Here is a 20,054-nt window from a genome sequence, read left to right on the forward strand (position 1 = left end):
TTTCTGACTCAGCATGACTGGAATATGAAAACATATTTCTTTAAAACAGAGAGAGTTTAGGGTAACTGGAAGCCATGTGAAGTTCTGAGAATCAGTTCATCTACTTCACTCACCTCTGTGTCTCCGTATCTATCTTCATAGTCTAACCTGTCCTCCTCTACAGCAGTCAACTTTAGCTTCAAATTGGAAATTTCTGTCATAAGATTCAATTTCTGAGTTTCAAGGGATGTTCTACTCAAGAGCTCCTGATTCAAGAGAAAGAGGAACAGTTATTATTCTGAGACAAAATTAATTGCTTAGTGCCACATTAAAATAGGCCCAAGAAACAAGACAACAGGAAAGTAGCCTTCCTATGTATTTCTTGGGTGGAAAGGCAGGACACCTTCAGTCTATCAAGCCCAGGATACTTGCCCCCCTTAACCTGGTTGACTTCATGTCTATCTGGACTCATGTCTCTCTCTCCAATCAGGGCTTAATTTATAACTTTAGTTTATACAGGGGACTTTTCACTAGAATGCCCATTCTATCCCAATAAGATTAGGATATTGATAATGGATATCCATGAGCCCTATGTAAATCAATTTATTCTAGACTTGCTAACTCTGCCACTCAGTAGTCATTGACAGAGATGATCCCTGAACTTTGCAGTGGCTGCAGTGAACCTGGATGCATCTAGAAAGTATTGGGGGCTGGGCTGATCCAGACGCAGGAAGAGCTGCTTCAATAAACCTACTGGTTGTCACAGTTGTAAAGGACACCAGATACAGTTCAAGAAATAAGAGCTAACAAACAACATTCATTCTACTTAGGTCCTCAGTGTAACTCCCATAGAAGTCAGAGCATGGACTCCAGTGGGAGTAGGACTGGATACTTCCTGTATGGGATAGGGTTGATATGATTAAGAATTAGCAGAGCTGTAACAAACACAATGGAAATGTAAACAAAAAAGCTATCACTTGATCATGTGACACCACCAGTTCCAAAATTTTGTGCTAAAATACACTTGTCTGACTGATGCAGCCAACCCAGCATTCAGTGCTACAGCAGGATCTACGAAGTACAAACAGGCACAAACTGCTCTGGCTCCCTCGCCATACCTGCTGCAGCATCTCTTCTGTGGCATTCAGCTTCTCCCTGTGCTCCTCTAGGCAGAATTCTAGATCTCGGATCTTCTCTCCTTGTGCCTCCACCTGGTCAGTAAGCACACTTACCTGCAGAGTACAGAAATATGAAAATCCAGAACTACCTTAAATACCTTATACAGCACCTGAAGGACACAAATAATAAGCGGCAACCTTTGCAGCGACAGCACATAGGAACGCAGGTTTCAACTTCCCCTGTAGCCAGGGGCCCCCCCCAACCCTCCGAGGCCCCTTCCCCATTCCAACCCTTCCACCAAACCCCATCACTATCTTGCCCCCATGTCCCTGCCTCAATTCCTCCCCCAAATGTGCCTTGTTCACACCCCTACCCTCCCTCTTGGTGCTTCCTCAACACCAACAATCAGCTGCTCCTGGAGCTCCAGAAACGCGGGGCGGGCAGAGGAGGAGTCGGTCGACGGAGTCATCAGCAAGTGAGAGTTGGGGAGGAAAGGCGAGTTTGGCTGCCAGTGGGTGCCACCCACTAATTTTTCCCATGGGTGCTCTCACCCCAAAACACCCATGCAGTAAGTGCCTACACATAGGAGGCATTCTCCAGCAGTTACACTGTACAGGCTGAGGAGAAACGTATGAGTCGCCACAATGAGTCAGACAGTGGTCCAACTTGCCCTGTATCCTGTCTCTGACAGCGCCCCATACCAGAGTTTCAAGGGGAACATAAAGAATAGGGCAGTTATGTAGTGCAGGGGTCAGCAACCTCTGGCACAGGTTTCAAAAGAGCACAAGAGCCAATTTTTCATCGGCATGCAAGGCGGGAGCTCACCTCTGCCCCTCCTCCCCAACCCAGTCAGGAGCTTGTTCAAAGCCACGCACCTGTGGATTAACGAAAGACCAACTAATGCTATTAGTGACTTTTAAAAGTATCACCAGCACTCAGGCTGTACACAGAGGTCAAATTTTGGCACCCCGCTTCAGAAAAGTTGCTGAACCCTGATGTAGTGGATCCACCTTTGTCTTCCATTGCTGATAGTCAGAAGCACAGGATCATCCTGAAGATGGGGCTGTATCCCTGACTATCTTGACTACCAAATGCATTCATGAATTTATCCTCCACGAACTAATCTTGTCTGAACCCAGCTAGACTTCTTGACATTAAATCATCCCATGGCAATGAATTCCGCAGGTTAATTGTACATTATGAGAAAAGTACTTCCTCATATTTGCATTACACCTTCTACCTATTAATTTTATTAAGTGACCCCAGTTTTTGTATTGTGTGAAAGGAAAATAATACCTCTCTATTTGTTCCTACACCATTCATGATTTTATAGTCCTGTATCATATCTCCTCTTAGTTATCTGTCTTCTGTGATTAGCAGCCCTAATTTTTTCAGTCTCTCCTCGTACAGAAACCATTCCACACCCTTGACCATCATTTTGCCCTTCTCTAAATCTTTTCCACATCCAGCAATTAGAAACAAACATAGTATTCAAGATACGAATACACCATGGGGTTAGAAAGTGGTATACATTTTCTATTCCTTTGCTAATAGTTCCTACGATAATGTTAATCTTTTCGGATCACTGAGCATAAGCTTTCACAGGACTATCCATGATGACTCCAGGACCTGCTTCTTAGGAGGTAACAGACATTGTAGAACCCATCTTTGTATCTGTACATCCATGTCCCGTGAACCCCACCTGATCCCCTCCCCCAAGCACCTCTTGCGCTCTAGATGACTGGAGCCTCGCCTGTCCTTCTCCTCCCCCACCCAGCACTCTGAGTGCTACAGATCACCTGATTCACGCGCTGTCCCCACTCCTCCAACTCCCACCGAGAACTCAAACAGCCATGAAGCTGATATGCAGCATCCCTGCTCTGACTCTAACTCAAAGCTGTAGATTCAGTCTTTTAGAGTCAGGGCTTTTTTTCTGCTGGGAAGCCCCAGAACGACACTCCGGCACCTTTTTTTCCCAAAAACTGGCTGGACAGCTGCATCCAAGCTGCATCTGGCCATTTGCAGCTTGGGATGCAGCTGCCTCCAGCTGATTCCTCCTCCTTCACTCCCTCCCTGCTCTGAAATGCCATCAGAGGGCAGCCACATGGAGGAGGCAGCAGCATAGTAGGAGGTGAAGTAGAGTGGGTGAGGTGCTGGGGGGAGCAGGGTATAAGCTGGGGGCGGGTTGTGGCCACTATGGAGGGGGTTTAGCCATGGAGGATGGAGTTGGGGCCATGCAGGGGGGAGGCTCAGGAGTGGCATGGGGGCGTAAGCTGTGGGGCAGGGATAGGGGCCATGCAGGGAGGATTTGGGCCCATGTGGGCAGCTGGCGCTGCACGGAGGGGGCAAACTGCTGGTGTGGGGGTGATTTGGGCCTTGCTGGGGGCCAGCTTGGGCCCCGCATGGGAGCAGTTAAGCCACTGGGGTGCAGATCAGGCCTCAGTGTGAGCCCTACATGGGGAGCAGTTAAGCTGCTGGGGGGGCAGCTTGGGCCCTGCACGGCAGGTGGTTGAGCCCCTGGGGGCCAGTTAGGGACCCCCTGGGGGGTAGCTTGGGCCCCACATGGTGGGGCATTAAGCTGCCAGGGGTGTGGTTTGTGGGTTGAGTTCCTCCCCTCTTTTCCTAGAAAAAAAAGCACTGGTTAGAGCACACAATCTATACACCCACGAGGGGAAAAAACCTAACTTCGGAAATTACTCACTTGCAGAACAAGAGATTCTTTGTCATTTTCCAGACGTGCTAGCCTTTCTTGATATACATCTCCATTACCAGCGATGTGTCCATTAGTCTGAGAGGGAGGAAAAAAAAAGTTTGGATTAGATGCTATCATATTGTCAATCTTCCTCAACAACGTAGTTTCAAAATTAAGCCTCATTGGCCATGTCTACACTAGCCAAAAACTTCGAAATGGCCATGCTAATGGCCATTTCAAAGTTTACTAATGAAGCACTGAAATACATATTCAGCGCCTCATTAGCATGTGGGCGGCCGCGGCACTTCGAAATTGACGCGGCTTGCCGCCACGCGGCTCATCCAGACAGGGCTCCTTTTCGAAAGAACCCTGGTTACTTCGAAGTCTGCTTATTCCCATGAGCAGATAGGAATAAGGGGACTTCGAAGTATCCGGGGTCCTTTTGAAAAGGAGCCCCACCTGGATGAGCTGCGCGGCGGCAAGCTGCATCAATTCCGAAGTGCCGCAGCCGCTCGTATGCTAACGAGGCACTGAACATGTATTTCAGTGCTTAATTAGTAAACTTCCATTTGCACGGCCATTTCAAAGTTTTTGGCTAGTGCAGACGTAGCCATTGTGGCCTATGAAAGATATTTTCCTTGACTATCTCTGGACCACTCTATTTTTGCTTTTTTTTAAAAAAACAGAACTGAACACAGGATTCCATCTGAGGATGCACCACTGATTTATATGCGGGCATTATAAAATTAGCATTGCTTTTTACTGTGCCACATTCCATTATAGCATTTTTGTCTCCTCCTTTATAGAATACATTCTAATATTTTGTTTGCTGTTTTCAACCTGTTGCAACTTGAACATAGATTTTTTCATTTTTCTGTCCAGTGAAATACTCTCACCTCTACAGACTGTTTACATTAACTTAGAACCCACCAATACGTGTATGTAGCCTACGTTATTCCTCCCAACACACATCTGTCAACATGAAACATCTGCCACCATATTGTCCCTTCATCTAGCTTAATTGGGTCCCTTGAGTTCCTCAGTCTCCTCTAGTCCTGACTAATCTATATCATTTTGTGCTACCTGTAGATTTGGCCACCAAACCATTTACCCCATATTTGTATCTGATAGGACTGTGTGCTGTATCATAAAAGGTACAAGGTCTATCCCAAACTCAGACTAAGAACTCTTTATACCATGTCACAATCAGATACACAATACAGTAAACCCTCAAAATGCGCAATTTTGAGTTGCGCTTAACTCCCATTAATGATAGTTAAGCACAACTCAAAATCTCATTCTTGTCCCAGCCCTGGCTCAAACTGCGCCCCCCGCCCCCATCCCCCTGGCTCTGTGAAGCCCCGGCTTCAGACCCCAACCCCCGCCCCACTCAACACCTGTGCATGGCTCCGGCTACCCACCCCGTTCAACACCCCCCCCCCCGCACAGCTCCAGTTCAACACCCACCCCCCACCCCCATGCATGGATCTAACTCAACCCCCCCCCAACCGCAGTTCTGGCTCAACTCCACCCATGCAGCCCTAATTTCCCATCCCCCCCCTTGCTTAACTCCCCTACCCCCTCCCATGGTCCCAACCTACCGCCAGGCTTAATCCTCTCCAGATGCCCCCACAACCCCAGGACTTACCTTTCTCCTGCTTTCCCAGCTGCAGAACATGTGTTCCGTTGTGGAAGAAGCCACCCCCAACTTATGCAAATTTCAGGTTATGCAAGAGTGTGTGGGAACAGAACCCTTGCATAAATGGAGGGTCTACTGTATTCTCCTCCCATTGACTTTAACAAGCTTTACATCAGGCTCTACATATTTACCAATAGCTTCCACTACCTTGCTTAGTAGTAAGTTAGTTAGTAAGCATAGAAGCCCACCTCTACTCTTAAAAGCCTGCATTTGCTTTGAACTGGTCTTCCATGTTACCCTTGTGATTTTTCATCACAGCTATAAATTATCCAGCTATAATCAATCGACTATTGGACAGTATGCTCGTAAAAGTATACTAAACACTTCTGTGACACATCATCGTAAATTAAAACTACTAAAATTAAAAGAACTTAGGAGAAGAAAGTCTGAAAATAAACAAAACCTTAGAATTAACCTTGAACATGCTTGCTAAATAAATAAATAAATAAATAAAACTGCTGCTGATATTGAGAGGGGAAAGTATTTCAAAACGGACAATTCCTTTGTTAATCTCCTGCCACACAAAGATGCAAACCTTCCCACAACAGTGTTACGTGCACATATTTCAGTTTGCTACCCACAACTCAGAACCAAAATGGACATTCTTATCCTATGCAGTGAAGCACGGTGCTTGTGAGTGTTCCAGATACACTCCATTTTCTGCATTTTACAGAAGTAACTGAACCTTGTGTCCATCTGAGACACCAAAAACTGAAGCACCAGCCATGCAAGGAGCTAGCATACTGCATAAGCACAAGGTGGCACCTGTGTGCCATCAACGATTCCTGAAGCAGAGATTTTCGTGGAGAAGCTAGCAATGGCCAGTTTCCTCAGCTACCTGGAGACTTAGCAGAATGTGGGGTCGGGGTGAGAAGGGAGGCTGCAGGATGCCTGCTCTCTTGTACGTGGAAAGCTGCTTCTCATTAAATTTAAGATAACAAAGCCCCATCCCCCTAAACAGCCTAACTGGTTCAAATTTCAGACACCAAAGCCCCTTCCCCTTTTTCGGGTTGAACCACTCTAAGCTCCTTCCCTTTGTACAGGGTGGACTGCCCTAATCTGGCATCTTTGGGACCTGATGGGTGCCACACAAGAGAATCTGCCAGACCATGGGACTCAATATTGTCTAGCGCATTGCCAACGCTTACTGGGCTCTTAGAAGACATTAAAGGGTAAAATACAGCTAAGAAACAGGACGGCACAGCACACAAAGTCAGGTCTGATGGCTGTAAAAAAACTTTATGGGACCACAGGAAACTTGGCTATGGTTCGTGATAAGTGGTTATACCTGGATAACTAAAATCATGCTGGATTACGGATGTTGCTGGACAACTGTGTTCCAGATTAGAGAGGTTCAAACTTGTACCTCAAAATTTCAGAAAGCAAGGTGCTTATCCATAAAGATCAGCTTCCTTTCCCTCCATTAACCATTTCCCTTTTTCCCCATGATCCATGGCTCATCTGGCAGAGTCATAAGGACTTCCTTAGCTTCTTTTGCTGTACTACTAGCAACTTCCCTCTCAACTCCCTAGGTTCTACCAAAATCAGGAGGATGAACCTCCTTTTAAAAGGAAAGAATTCAACAAAAACGGAGATTCTGATTCTGTTTCCTACTTACAAGCATCAAGATATAAATGTGGTTAAAAATATTAAGTTTTTTACTCTGATTTCACTAGGGGACTATTAATAGGTGGAAGGGTAGATGGGACTCAATGCAGAAACCAAGCAAAAACAAAAAATAATTGAAAAATCTGCTGAACATTTGCAAGTATCAAACATGATTTATTTAAAGTTTTAGGAGAAGATTTTGGAGTCAGGTTATATGGTATCCTCACAACAATGCCAAATATCTCGTTATTTTAATTTTTAAATTGCCACGGTAATTATGCTCTTACATTTTTTGCCATCTCTCACAATTTCATTGCAAATCTCAATCTTTGGTGCATAACCCCTGAGCTCCTGGAGTCTACCGATTATTAGAAATTCCAGCTTTTGTTTATGACCAAAAAATGTATAGCCTCATTATTTCAGAGAAAAATCTTGAAACATGAACTCTGAAAGAATCAAAACACCAGAAAGCAAATGAAAAGAACCTCCCATTTATTACTCATTAAACCTCAGGATTTTTTGGACAATCGTGACTTTGCGACACCACCCCACCCCCAACAACCCAAGATTCTTCATGTTTTGGGTGGCAAAACTATCCTCTTGGCTGCTCAACAACAGCTAGATACAAAGTATGAACTCAAAGATGTCAAGCAAAGTAGCATAGTGGTTGGCTCCGTGCTATGTTGAAATCACTTATTTAATCAAAGATGCACCAAATCCAATAGTCACCCCTAGCAAGAAGGATAATCTTGTGGTTAAAGAGCACACTGCAGCTAGGTATCTCATGAGGAAAAACTCACAACTGTGTGACAATCTGTGATACAGGCACTTTCCACTAAGGGCCAGCATGGAATCATCACACTCCTTTTAACTTACGATCTCTGGAAGAGTCTGAATTCAGGTCTCCAGGGAGAGAGATTAAATATGCCACATACTATCACGAAATACTTTCAGGATCTGAACCGACTAGCTTAACTTAAATCTTCCTTATCTTCACACCAAGAAAATCAAATAAATCTTTAATTGAATACAGGACTTTTTTTTCCATGAATGCATCACCTTTAATGTTTCTTAACTAGTGATCTATTTTGCCACATGGAAACCATTCTGCATCATTAAAAGCGCTGATTTATTTCCATACACTTATCTTATATAAGCAAACTTATCTTTGAAATCTAATATGCCTTCATAAAGACTACTATTTTATTAGCTCCCAGGAATTTGGCCAGTTTATAAAAGAATTAACTCATCAAAGAGGAGGCAGAACCTTCAGCTAATTATATGCAAGGACCATATTTTTTCCATGGTGTAACAACCACATGCACGGAACCAGCAAACCACTGTCAGCAACACAAATCAACTCATAAGCACAAGCTGAAAATACACATGAACATGAAACCTGGCTAAAAAAATGGGCACTGGCTGCTAAAAGTCACTGGCTCCACTGTATAAAAAGCACACGGAGCAACATCACCACTGTTAGAGATGAGCCAAGGATAAAAGGTTTGGATCTAAACAGTGGGGAGCTGACAGCAGGAGTTCTGGATCAGTCCCAGCTTTAAATGAGACATCATGAGTTATGCATGCATTCTTCCCAGAAAAGCACAAGACACTGGCACAACTTGTCCCTATTTATTTCAGTAATGGATAATTAATATAATTTTAAAAGCAGCAACAAATTATCCACTTTTCATTTGAAAGTTCAGAGAAGATGATGAAGGCGATACTCATGGTTACGGGAAAGTGTTTTAAAAGGCTTGCGGGAAGTTTAGGACAGCCTGCTACCCAGAGAAGAGAGTGCAGCTATAGTGACAGGTGTTCTTAGATTCTGAGGTTTTTTTACTCTACGTTGCTTAAAATGAGGCTCCACTCATACAGGTGAGTAGGTAAAATGTACACCTCTTCACACAAGAGACTTGCTGCCAAAAGAGAAGTTACTCACCTGTGTAGTAATGATGGTTCTTCGAGATGTGTCCCCGTGGGTGCTCCACAGTAGGTGTCGGGCTCACCCCGGCGCTGCAGCTCGGAAATTCTTCAGCAGTCTCCGTCGGGTCGCGCATGCGCCGATGCGCGTCGGCTCTTCATGCGCTTACGGTCACGTGCGCGATCCGGTCCCCGCCAGTTCCTGATCAACCACTCCGGACGCCCCTGAAAAACACACAAACAGAGCTCTGAAGTGGGGAGGAACGGGTGGGTAGTGGAGCACCCACAGGGACACATCTCGAAGAACCATCGTTACTACAAAGGTGAGTAACTTCTCTTTCTTCTTCGAGTGGTCCCCGTGGGTGCTCCACAGTAGATGACTACCCAGCAGTAACCCCCCACCCCGAAAAAGGAGGTGGGTACCCGATTTATGCGCAGCTTGCCCGTGAAAGGAGTGCTGTCGACAGGCGTGTATCCTCATCAAGCATCCTGTGCAAGGCGTAGTGCTCGGCGAAGGTGTCATAGGAAGACCACGTCGCCGCTCTGCAGATATCTCTCAGCGCAATTCCTTTGAAGAAGGCAGTTGATGCCGCCATTGCCCTAGTAGAGTGGGCCCTTGGTGGAACTGGCAAAGGAGTCTTGCGAAGCTCGTAACACAGTCTTATGCAAGACACAATGTGATTTGAAATCCTCTGTGAAGATAGCGCTTCTCCTTTTGACCTGGATGCAATGGACACCAGGAGTCTGTCCGTTTTCCGGAAGGGTTTAGTTCTATCGATGTAGAAGGCCAGTGCCCTTCTTATGTCAAGTAAGTGCAACCGTGCCTCTTCATTTGAGTTGTGAGGCTTAGGATAGAACAAGGGCAACACTATTGGTTCGTTAACATGAAAATCCGAAGAGACCTTCGGAACGAAGGCTGGGTGCAAACGTAAGACCACCGCTTCTTTTGAGAATATCGTGCAGGGTGGTGTGGACAATATGGCCACGAGCTCGCTCACTCTGCGAGCTGACGTGATTGCCAGGAGGAAAGTCGTTTTAATGGTGAGTAGTCGAAGGGGGACCGTAGCCAATGGTTCAAAGGGCGGTCCCGAGAGGGTGTGTAAAACTAGGTCTAAACTCCATGATGGCGGTATTGGTTTCCGAAGGGGGTACAGACTTACCAACCCCTTTAGGAAACGCGAGACAACAGGATGGGCAAACGTGGTTGATCCATCCTCTTCATGCTGAAACGCTGATATAGCCGCCAGATGCACCTTTATAGAGGATAGAGAAAGTCCGTTTTGTTTGAGTTGTAGCAGATAGTCCAGAATCGTAGGTATGGTGGTGTCCTGCGGTGTTAGCTGCCTGGAGGAGCACCAATTGGAAAAACGCAACCATTTGTGCTGATAAGTCTTTCTGGTAGAAGTCCTCTGACTACATTCAAGGACTTGTTGTACTCCCTCTGAGCATGTAGTCTCTAAGGCGCTTAGCCATGGATTAACCATGCTTGTAGCCGAAGTCTCTTCGGGTGCGGGTGCTGTATTGACCCCCGAGCCTGAGTGAGACTGTCCTGTACTGTTGGCAGGGGAAATGGCCGATGCTGAGCCATGCGTGGGAGCAATGGGAACCACTGTTGCCGGTCCCAGGTTGGGACTATGAGTATCATGTGTGCTCTCTCCCTTCTGGCCTTCTCCAAGACCTTGTGTTTAAGTGTCGTGGGAGGGAACGAATAAAGTAGAGGGCCCTTCCATGGGATCATGAAGGCGTCCCCCAAAGACCCCTGTCCCATGCCAGCTCTGGAGCAGTATTGGGGACATTTCTTGTTGTCCCGGGTGGCGAACAAATCGATTTGGGGAAAACCCCACCTGCGGAACACTTGGTGAAGTAGGTCTGAACGGGTCTGCCACTCGTGAGTGGGTGCAAAGTGTCTGCTGAGCTGGTCCGCCTTGACGTTGTGGACACCCGGTAGGTATGAAGCCTTTATGGTTATATTGTTGGCAATGCACCAGTTCCACAGTCGGACTGCCTCCGCACAAAGCGTACAAGACCTGGCTCCCCCCTGCCAGTTTATATAAAACATGGTGGTGGTGTTGTCGGTATTCACGCCGACTATTTCTCCACGCAGATAATTCTGAAAATGCCTGCACGCATTGAACACTGCTCTGAGTTCTAATATGTTTATGTGCAGTGTCTTCTCCGTGGGGGACCATAACCCTTGAGTGGTTTTGTTGTCCATGTGTGCCCCCCATCCCGTATGGGAGGCATCTGTTGTAACGAACACAGTAATTTGTGGTTGGCGGAAGGGCACCCCTGTTAGTAGATTCTTGGGGTTTTCCCACCATGTTAGCGACCTTCGTGTCTTTGTTGTAAGTGACACCCTCTTGTGAACGGTGTGGATTGAGGGCTTGTATATGGTTGCCAACCAATGCTGCAATCCTTGCATGTGCAGCCTGGCGTTTTGCACCACAAACGTGGTGGTTGCCATATGCCCCAATAGTTGTAAGCACGTAAGAACTGGAACAGTGGGGCTGTACGTTAGTAGTTGTATGAGAGACTCCATGGCGCGAAAATGAGCCTCGGGTAAATACACCCTTGACGTGACTGAGTCTATCCGAGCCCCTATAAACTCTATATTTTGCGTGGGGTTGGTCTTTGACTTTGAGAAGTTGATGATGAGGCCCAATGAGGTAAATGTGTTTGTGGTGATGTGGATCATCCGTAATACCTCTGCCCAGCAAGTTCCCTTTAGCAGGCAATCGTCCAGGTACGGGAAAATGAAAACACCCTGTCTGTGTAGGTATGCTGACACCACCGCGAAGGTCTTGGTGAAGACTCTGGGAGCTGAAGAGAGGCCGAATGGAAGGACTCTGTACTGAAAATGATCTGTGCCAACAATGAACCGGAGGAAGCGCCTGTGGGCTGGAGGAATTGCGATATGAAAATACGCATCCTGTAAGTCAAGGGCTGCAAACCAATCGCTGTCGTCTAGTGCCGTGATTATTGAAGCCATCGTAGTCATCTTGAAGCACTGTTTGCGCAGATACAGGTTTAGTGCGCGTAGATCCAAAATGGGCCTCCATCCTCCTGTCTTCTTTTCCGTCAAGAAGTACCTGGAGTAGAAACCTTTGCCTTGAAATTGCTCCGGTACTCTCTCCACTGCCCCTATGAATAGGAGATGGTCCACCTCCCGCCTTAATTCCGGTAGGTGAGAGGGGTCTCTGAGGAGGGGTGCGGTGGGAGGATTTGGTGGAGGTAACGACTGGAAGGGGATCGTGTATCCCATGCTTACAATCTCCAATATCCACTTGTCCGAAGTGATGCTTTTCCATTGTGGGTAAAATGGTTTGAGTCAGTGATGGAACATGTACTGAGATTGGCACTGAGATACGGTCTTGGCTTCGCGACCCTCGACATACCCGTCAAACCTGCTGTCTTGTACTTTGCCCTGCGGAGGCGTTGCCCTGCTGAGGTCGATGCCTAGGGCCCTTATAATGTGTTTGTTGATGACGTCCCTGATCATACCCCCGTTGAAATTGGGTACGCTGCTGTTGGTAACCATAACGGCGTTGTTGAGGATAAAACTTCTTCCTTCTGAACGGTGGGGTATATATCCCCAAAGTGTCGCTCTGGAGTCTTTGCTCGAGTGTAGGACTGAGTCGGTTGATTCAGCAAACAATTTTATTTTGTCAAAGGGGAGGTCTGCAATTTTGACTTGTAAGTCCTTTGGAATGCCGGATGTGTGAAGCCATGACTCCCCCCGCATTACCACCGCAGTGGCTAAGGCGCGGGCCGCTGTGTCCGCCACATCCAATGCAACCTGGATGCCCTCTCGAGAAGCCGCATAGCCCTCTTGTACAATTGCCTTAAGAGTCGGCCTTTTATCCTCTGGAAGGAACTCCATGAGGGTAGTAAGCTTGGAGTAGTTGTCGAAATTGTGGTTTGACAAATGAGCGGCATAGTTGGCCATGTGGAGCAACAGAGTGGATGAGGAGTAGGCTTTTCTACCCAGGAGATCCAGCTTCTTTATATCCTTGTCCAGTCCCCCAGATTTGTACTTGGACGATTTGGACCTGTGTTGAGACGATTCAACCACTAGCGAGTTTGGCTGTGGATGACTAAAGAGAAATTCCATACCTTTCGCAGGGATGAAGTACTTTTTGTCCGCCCTTTTGTTGGTAGGAAGAGTGGATGCCGGAGTTTGCCATATATTAGTGGCTGCCTCCATGATTGCATCGTCCAGAGGAATAGCTATTTTAGAAGAGGATGGGGGCCTGAGATTTTTAAGGAGTCTGTGGTGTTTCTCCCGCACCTCCGCCACTTGAATATCTTGGGATTGAGCTACTCTTTTGAACAGCTCCTGGAACTGTTTCAGGTCATCTGGAGGAGAAATGTCTCCAGGAACCACCGTCTCTTCTGGCGAAGATGAGGAGGCATCACTATAGTATCTCTCCTCCAATTCCTCTGGATCCTGGCTGTTATTGGTGTGATTGTCTTTTTGAAACTTCGAGGTGGGGTTCAATGTCTTTAGACCCAGCCTCTGATTGGGGGACTTGTGGTGTTCCCCCAGATGGAAGCTGTACACTGTGGCGTTGAGGGGGAGTTGACGGAGATCCACGGTGAGACGTCGACCTCCTACGCTGATGCCCTGCATAATGATGGCGGTCGTAGCAACGGGGACAGGGGCCTGGTGATGGGGACCTGGACCATGACCCAAAGATGTAAGGGTGGTGCAGGGAATGTCGAGACTGTCGAGATACCGACGTATGGGGAGAGCCTCTGTGGGAATACTCATAGGGGTCTCTGTTAGATGATGGAGAGAAGCGTGCAGCCCCTTGAGATGGACTCCGAAAAAAAGGAGATGGACGTCTGCGGCAGGCTGAAGGTGTTGCTGCCTGTCAAATCTCCGGTGGTGATCGTGGTGACAGAGGCAGCGTAATTACCTCAGGGGAGGGGCTGCGGTGCCTGATCTTTGTTTTAGCCTTTGCCCTCTCAGGTGGTCTTATCGGTGAGCTTGGTACCGTAGCAGGTGTCATACTGATTTCCACTGCTCCCGGTGCCGTCGTTGCCAGTGCCATCGTCCTGGGTGCCATTGATCCTGGTGCCGTCATCCTCGGAGCCATCGCTCCCGATGCCGTCATCCTCGGAGCCGTCATTTCCGGTGCCTCTGGGGCAGCCTCACTCGGTGCCGCAGTAGCCGGTGCCGGTCTCTCCAGTGCCTGCACAGCTCTCAGTGCTGTCTCCCCAGTAGCTGTAGGCCCTTGAGTGGTTACATGCACCGCGGCTTTACCAGCGGAAGAAGCCAGTGTGCGCAGGCCCTTCGTTGCACTCGTCCTGCTCCCAGAAGTAATGGGCAGGGATCAAGTAGGCGAAGCTCTTTTTTTCTTCTGCACAGAGGAGGTCAAAGAGGCAGCCTTGCTCTTGTGTGATCCTGAAGAGCCCTCCGCATGCGTTGTCTCTGATGAGGCAGGTTGAAGTGCTCTGTCAAATAGCAGCATCTTCAACCTCATTTCCCTATCTTTCCTAGCCCTATTAGTCAACTGGGAACAATGGGAGCACTTCTGGGGAACGTGTGTCTCCCTGAGGCACCGTATGCATCTGCTATGGCCATCCGAAGCAGGCATGGCCTCCTGGCAAGATTCACACTTCTTAAAGCCGGGGGATGACATTGTTAAAGCTCAACTCTGAGTCCTTTATGTGCTAATAGCACACTTAACAGTCTATTAGATGACAATAACAACCGTTGGCCTTTGGAGGCTTGACAAACAAAACTAGTGGGACCACCCGGAGGTGGCCGCTGCAGTCTTTAAGATAGTCTAACTTTTAAACGAACTGTAACAAGGTAACTAAACTATAATAACTATAGAACTGCTAACTATGAACTATTAAAACTATTAACACGAGAAAAAAATAAGATTTATCTGTCTCGGGCGCTGGAGCCGGAGAGGATTCCCTCTGCAGCTGTTGGCGGTTGAGAAGGAACTGGCGGGGACCGGATCGCGCACATGACCGTAAGCGCGCGAAGAGCCCATGCGCATCGGCGCATGCACGACCCAACGGAGACCGCTGAAGAATTTCCAAGCTGCGGCGCCGGGGCGAGCCTGACACCTACTGTGGAGCACCCACGGGGACCACTCGAAGAAGAAAATGTGTTCCTAGCAAGAGATGCTCCCGTGAGAGAATGTGAAAAGGTTCTGTTGTATTTAATTATTAGCATCTTGGAGCCAACTCTGGGACAGAGAGTTGAATTTTATTCCTTTTTGCACTTCACCAGCAGAATGGTGTATCGAGTTCAGCCTGACAGCAACAGAGTTGCAGTGGTACAATAAAGAACAGAATTTGGTTTTAAATTATTATTCATAATTATATGAAAATAGAAAGAAAATTTAGACTGCCTTTCAATTGGGGAGGCTCATATATATATATTACTTGCAAACTGACCATATGTGAACTGGAAAGCACGTAGAAACAAAAAATGATCCATTTGTAAAGGAGAGACTATGAATAAATGCTTTGCCCTGGGCACCATATAAATTAAGTAGATAAAAGTTAGAACAGCATGAGAATTTTTAATCTTCAGCAACAATCTGAAAATCCCTCAAACTGAAAAGTTATAATCTTGTTGTAAACTCCATAGCTGTTCTCTATATCTTTGATGAGAACATAAGAATGGCCATTACTGGGTCAGACCAAAGGTCCACCTAGCCTAGCATCCCATCTGCTGACAGTGGCCAGCACCGGGTGCCCCAGAGAGGGTGGACCAAAGATAATGATCAAGTGACTTGTCTCCTGCCATCCACCTCCAGCCTCTGACAAACAGAGGCCAGGAATACCATTCCTACCCCCCGGTTAATAGCCTTTTATGGACCTAACCTCCATGAATTTATCTAGCTCTTCTTTGAACTCTCTTATAGTCCAGATCAAAACCTGGGGTCCCAATACTTTGGAACATTAGGGAAGTTTATATCCATAACCAAACTTTGAATGACTGGGTAACTCTCTAAATTTAATCACAACCATCCAGCCACCTGTAACATGCACACAGGGAAATGCATGTATGGTTTTCACTGCACATTTTTATTCAAATTACAGAAAAAGCTGTGTTATCTGGCATTTGGATAACCGACACTTTCAACTGACCGACATCTGCTCTGCCACTGGCCACCCGACTGAGGCTGCCCCACTTAGTTGTCTGGAAAATTTTATTATCCAGCAAATCCTATTCCCCAGGGTTGCCGGATAATCAAGCTTCTACTGTATAGGTTGTACCTCCCCCATCTGACACCCTCAGGACCTGATCCATCCCAAATGAGGGAATTTGTGGGACAATGGAAGGTCTCCATCCTATTCCTGCCAACCTCCAACCCCACCAGCCCCCTTACCTGTGGGTGGTCCCTGGCTTGGTTGGCTTCTTGGAGGTTGGTTCCAGCTCCAGCAAATCGGGCTGCTGGCACAAGCCCCAGCCAGGAAGTCTGGCGCCAGATCCAGCCCTGGCTGGGCTGCCAGCACAAGCCCCAGCAGGGGAGCCAGCTTCAGACCTGGCAGGGGAGCCACCAGCAGGGACACAAGCAGCCAGCTCCCCTATCACTGGGTTCCCACAAAGCAGGGCTGCCTGCCACTTTCCCTTTCCATTGCAACCTCCCAGCCAGGAGTCTCTGACTCAGTAACATCCATGGTCCTGCTGGACAAAAGATGTTGCCAATGGGAGAATTCCATTTTTGAGAGGTTCAACCTGTAGTAAGAAGAGCAGCCAGGAAAAGCAGCTTAATTCTACCATCGTCGTCATCACCACCATCATCATCAATAACCATGAGCTCAGTGTTCATTGGTGTCTGATGCCTCTCTCACTATTTCCTTCCATCTTTCCCTGTCCAGCGTGGAGTGGCTTTGTTTCTGTAGACTAGCTCTGCACCAATCTACCATAGCGTCTATCCATTCTCTGTGGGGTCTGCCTCTCCCACTCGAACCATCCATTATGTCGAATACCAGGGTCTTGATTTTTCATTCACTGTTCATTCTGCAAATATGCCCAAAGAGTTGTAGCTTCCATTTTATAACCTCCTGCAGCAGGTTCTTTTTCGGCTGTGTCTTTCTATCTAATTCCTCATTGGTAACCTTCTGCATCTGTCCTATTCTCGGAATCTTCTATAACAACTCCTTTTGAATGCCAATATTTTTCTTTTCAAATCTTTCTCTATCACCCATGTCTCACATCTGTACAACATGCCACTGAATACACACATTTTCAAGATGCTCAGCTTCATTCCTAAGCTAATCACTTTGCTTTTCCAGATCTTATCAATCACCTTCAAAATCGCTCTTGCTTTCGCTATTCTAGTTGATATTTCCTTCTTACAGTCTAGATCACATGTTATGTTGCTCCCCAGATATGTGAACTTCTCTGCATTTTCCAGTTCAATACGAGGATCTTCCTTCCTATTTTCTTATCGCCAAATACCATTGTTTTTGTTTTATCTATGTTCATAATCAGACTATGCTGCTTCCCTTCTTCATTTAGCACGTGCCCTGTTTTCACTAGCTTCTCCTCATCTTCCTCAATGATAACTATATCATCCGTGAACCTCAAGTTGTTAATTTTTTTTCTCATGCAGAGACATCCCTTCTACCTCTTCCTTGATCTTGTCCATCACTCTCTCCAGACGTGCAGTGAAGATATTTGGCAATATTGGATCTCCTTGTCTTGTACCTCTACTTGTTTTAAACCAACTTCCCAACTCCCTCATGTTCTCACTGCTGCCTCTGCATTGTCACTGATATCCTTCAACAACCGTATCAGTCTGCTATCCACTCCGTATGACTCCAACATCACTCAAATCACTTTCTGATCTATACTATCAAACACCTTTTGAAAAACGACGAATCAAGGGTATAGGTTCTTGTTCTTTCGTTGAGCTTTCTCTATCAGTCTTAGTGCTACCCCATTTAGTTAAATGGCACACCATGGATGTCCAACAGAGATGTTAAAAGTTCATTTTGTTCAACAGAAACATTAGTTTGCTTCTGAATTCCCCAATGGAAATTACTTGGTCACTTTACGTCATTCATCAGATAATATACTACATATAGCTGGTTTCTCAAAATAGTTCACATCTGTATTTTAACTCCCTGTCCCTTTGTACAAAAACGGCATCTGAAACAGTAAGTTTGTTCTGTTTTTAAAAGCTTTACTATGTAGAACTCTGCTCTCTGTCCTTTGAGAGTCATCCCAGTGGGAGTACACCAGGAAAGTTTGGTGTGAGGTCAGGAAGTGCCCTGAGAACAACTTAAGACAGCAAATTTAAATATTGTGTAAGCAAAAAAAAAAAAAAAAAAGTTAATGGTACCATAGCATAAAGAAAAATATGAGAAATGATAATCCAGACCCTTTCCCCCATCTAGGTCACAAGTCCAAGTTCCATCTGTGACAGCAGTAACTGAAATCATTTACCACCTGACAGCTGTTTGGTGGTCTATATAAAATGAATGTGTTGATGAATTTAGTGGTTTCCTTCCAGTTTCTAATAGTCAGGAACATCATCATCACAAAACCACCACCAAACTGGCACTGGGTTTGGCAACTCGATAAGGTAATCTTAGCAGAGAAACTGAATGGGCACAGAGAGGGAACTGTCTTCTTGCGGGCATGGATGGTCAGAGTTTCCTGAAAGTGCATTTGTGCAGCCACTCAGGAGAGATTCAAATACTGCCCAGCTGATTAGCAGAGCACCCACATCCACGTCTTTTGTTTCTACTGGTGGTGCACATTCACACATGCCTTGGGGCACATAAAACAATTACTTTGCACCTGGATGGAACAGATTAGAGGGAACATTGCAGATGGCCCCTCCAGCTCACGACTAAGGCTTACTACTGGCAGGCCAGCCGATCCAAGACTGTATTAGCCATACTAAGCTTGACTGAGTCGCTCATTTATTCCCATTCCACACAGATCTGGTATTAGCAAGAGTGGATGCTCATTACTATAAACTACAAGCGTTAGAGATGCTGAAATGACAGATAACCTTATACACTTTGAGGAACTGAATCCTGCATAATTCAATCTTCTGACATAAGTGTGATGTCACTTTGGGTCTTGGTCACAGATTTTGGACACTGAGGGGCTTGATCCAAAGCCCGTTTAAGTCAATGAAAAGACTCCGTGACTTCAGTAGGGTTTTTGTCAGGCCCCAGGTCACTGAAATGTTTAAAGCAAAAACTACTTCAAAAACCACAGTTCTCTTCTTAGAACATTCAGCACCTGTATTATTCCCAGGACTGGTCTCTCTCATTTGAGATTACATAGAACTACAGGCGCCACTAGATGGCATCTGAAGTTAAACCAAAGGAAATTAGATCAATGAAAAGCACTGCATTCTTACAGGGCAAAAATTCAAAAACGGCCTGTGTTGTGCATGTTACTAATGGAATGTTGTCTTTGGAATACAAGAACTAAACCCTTCCAAAGTCCATCTAGTCTGATAACCATCTCCACTGGCAAACAGCACTTTAGAGGAAGTTGCAAAACCCTGCAGTTGGCAGATGTGAAATAATATAGTCTCTGCACCTCCTTGCATTAGGTGCCATTCTGACTGTTAACACTCTGGCTGTGGCAACACTACAAGGAGGTAGAGCTGCTAGAACTGATGCACTAAGCAGATGGGAGAGGGCTCTGTCCCCTCAACTTAGTCACTCTTAGTTACTTACACCAATATAGGGGGTAATTTGTACATAGCCTCACACACGGACAATCTCTGAAGTATGAGGTCTAATACGTAATTTTCACTTCTGCCACCAGGTTCCTCTGAGATACATATTCTCTTAAGCCACCAAACCAGCACCAAAGTTAGTCACAAACAAGAAAGACATCAATATTCTTTCATTTGTACCTGCAAGCAAGAAAGCTGGCAATACAGCAACAGAAAGGGAATTAGGGGTGCAAAAACTAGTGGTCAGGCTGAAGCCTCCGAAAATGTTGCCCTAAATTATGTCTTGCATATATAGTGCTTAAGTGCTTTCTCTATGCTTTCCTAAGTCACACTCCACTACAGACTAACAAAC

General features: G+C 46.3%; 1 protein-coding gene across 17 annotated transcripts in view; it reads right to left on the minus strand.

Annotated features, from left to right (window-relative positions):
* PPFIBP1 (PPFIA binding protein 1) overlaps positions 1-20,054 on the minus strand; it is a 195,727-nt gene that overhangs the window by 63,510 nt on the left and 112,163 nt on the right. For all 17 annotated transcript variants that reach the window (XM_075004063.1, XM_075004084.1, XM_075004068.1 and 14 more), the window contains 3 exons: positions 3,800-3,886; positions 1,098-1,211; positions 114-245 (listed from right to left, as the gene is read on the minus strand). In XM_075004063.1, the coding sequence (XP_074860164.1) occupies positions 114-245; positions 1,098-1,211; positions 3,800-3,886 (333 nt within the window). The remainder of the gene's footprint in view (positions 1-113; positions 246-1,097; positions 1,212-3,799; positions 3,887-20,054) is intronic.

The sequence above is a fragment of the Carettochelys insculpta genome, chromosome 1, assembly GCF_033958435.1.
Source record: "Carettochelys insculpta isolate YL-2023 chromosome 1, ASM3395843v1, whole genome shotgun sequence".
Taxonomy (NCBI): domain Eukaryota; kingdom Metazoa; phylum Chordata; order Testudines; family Carettochelyidae; genus Carettochelys; species Carettochelys insculpta.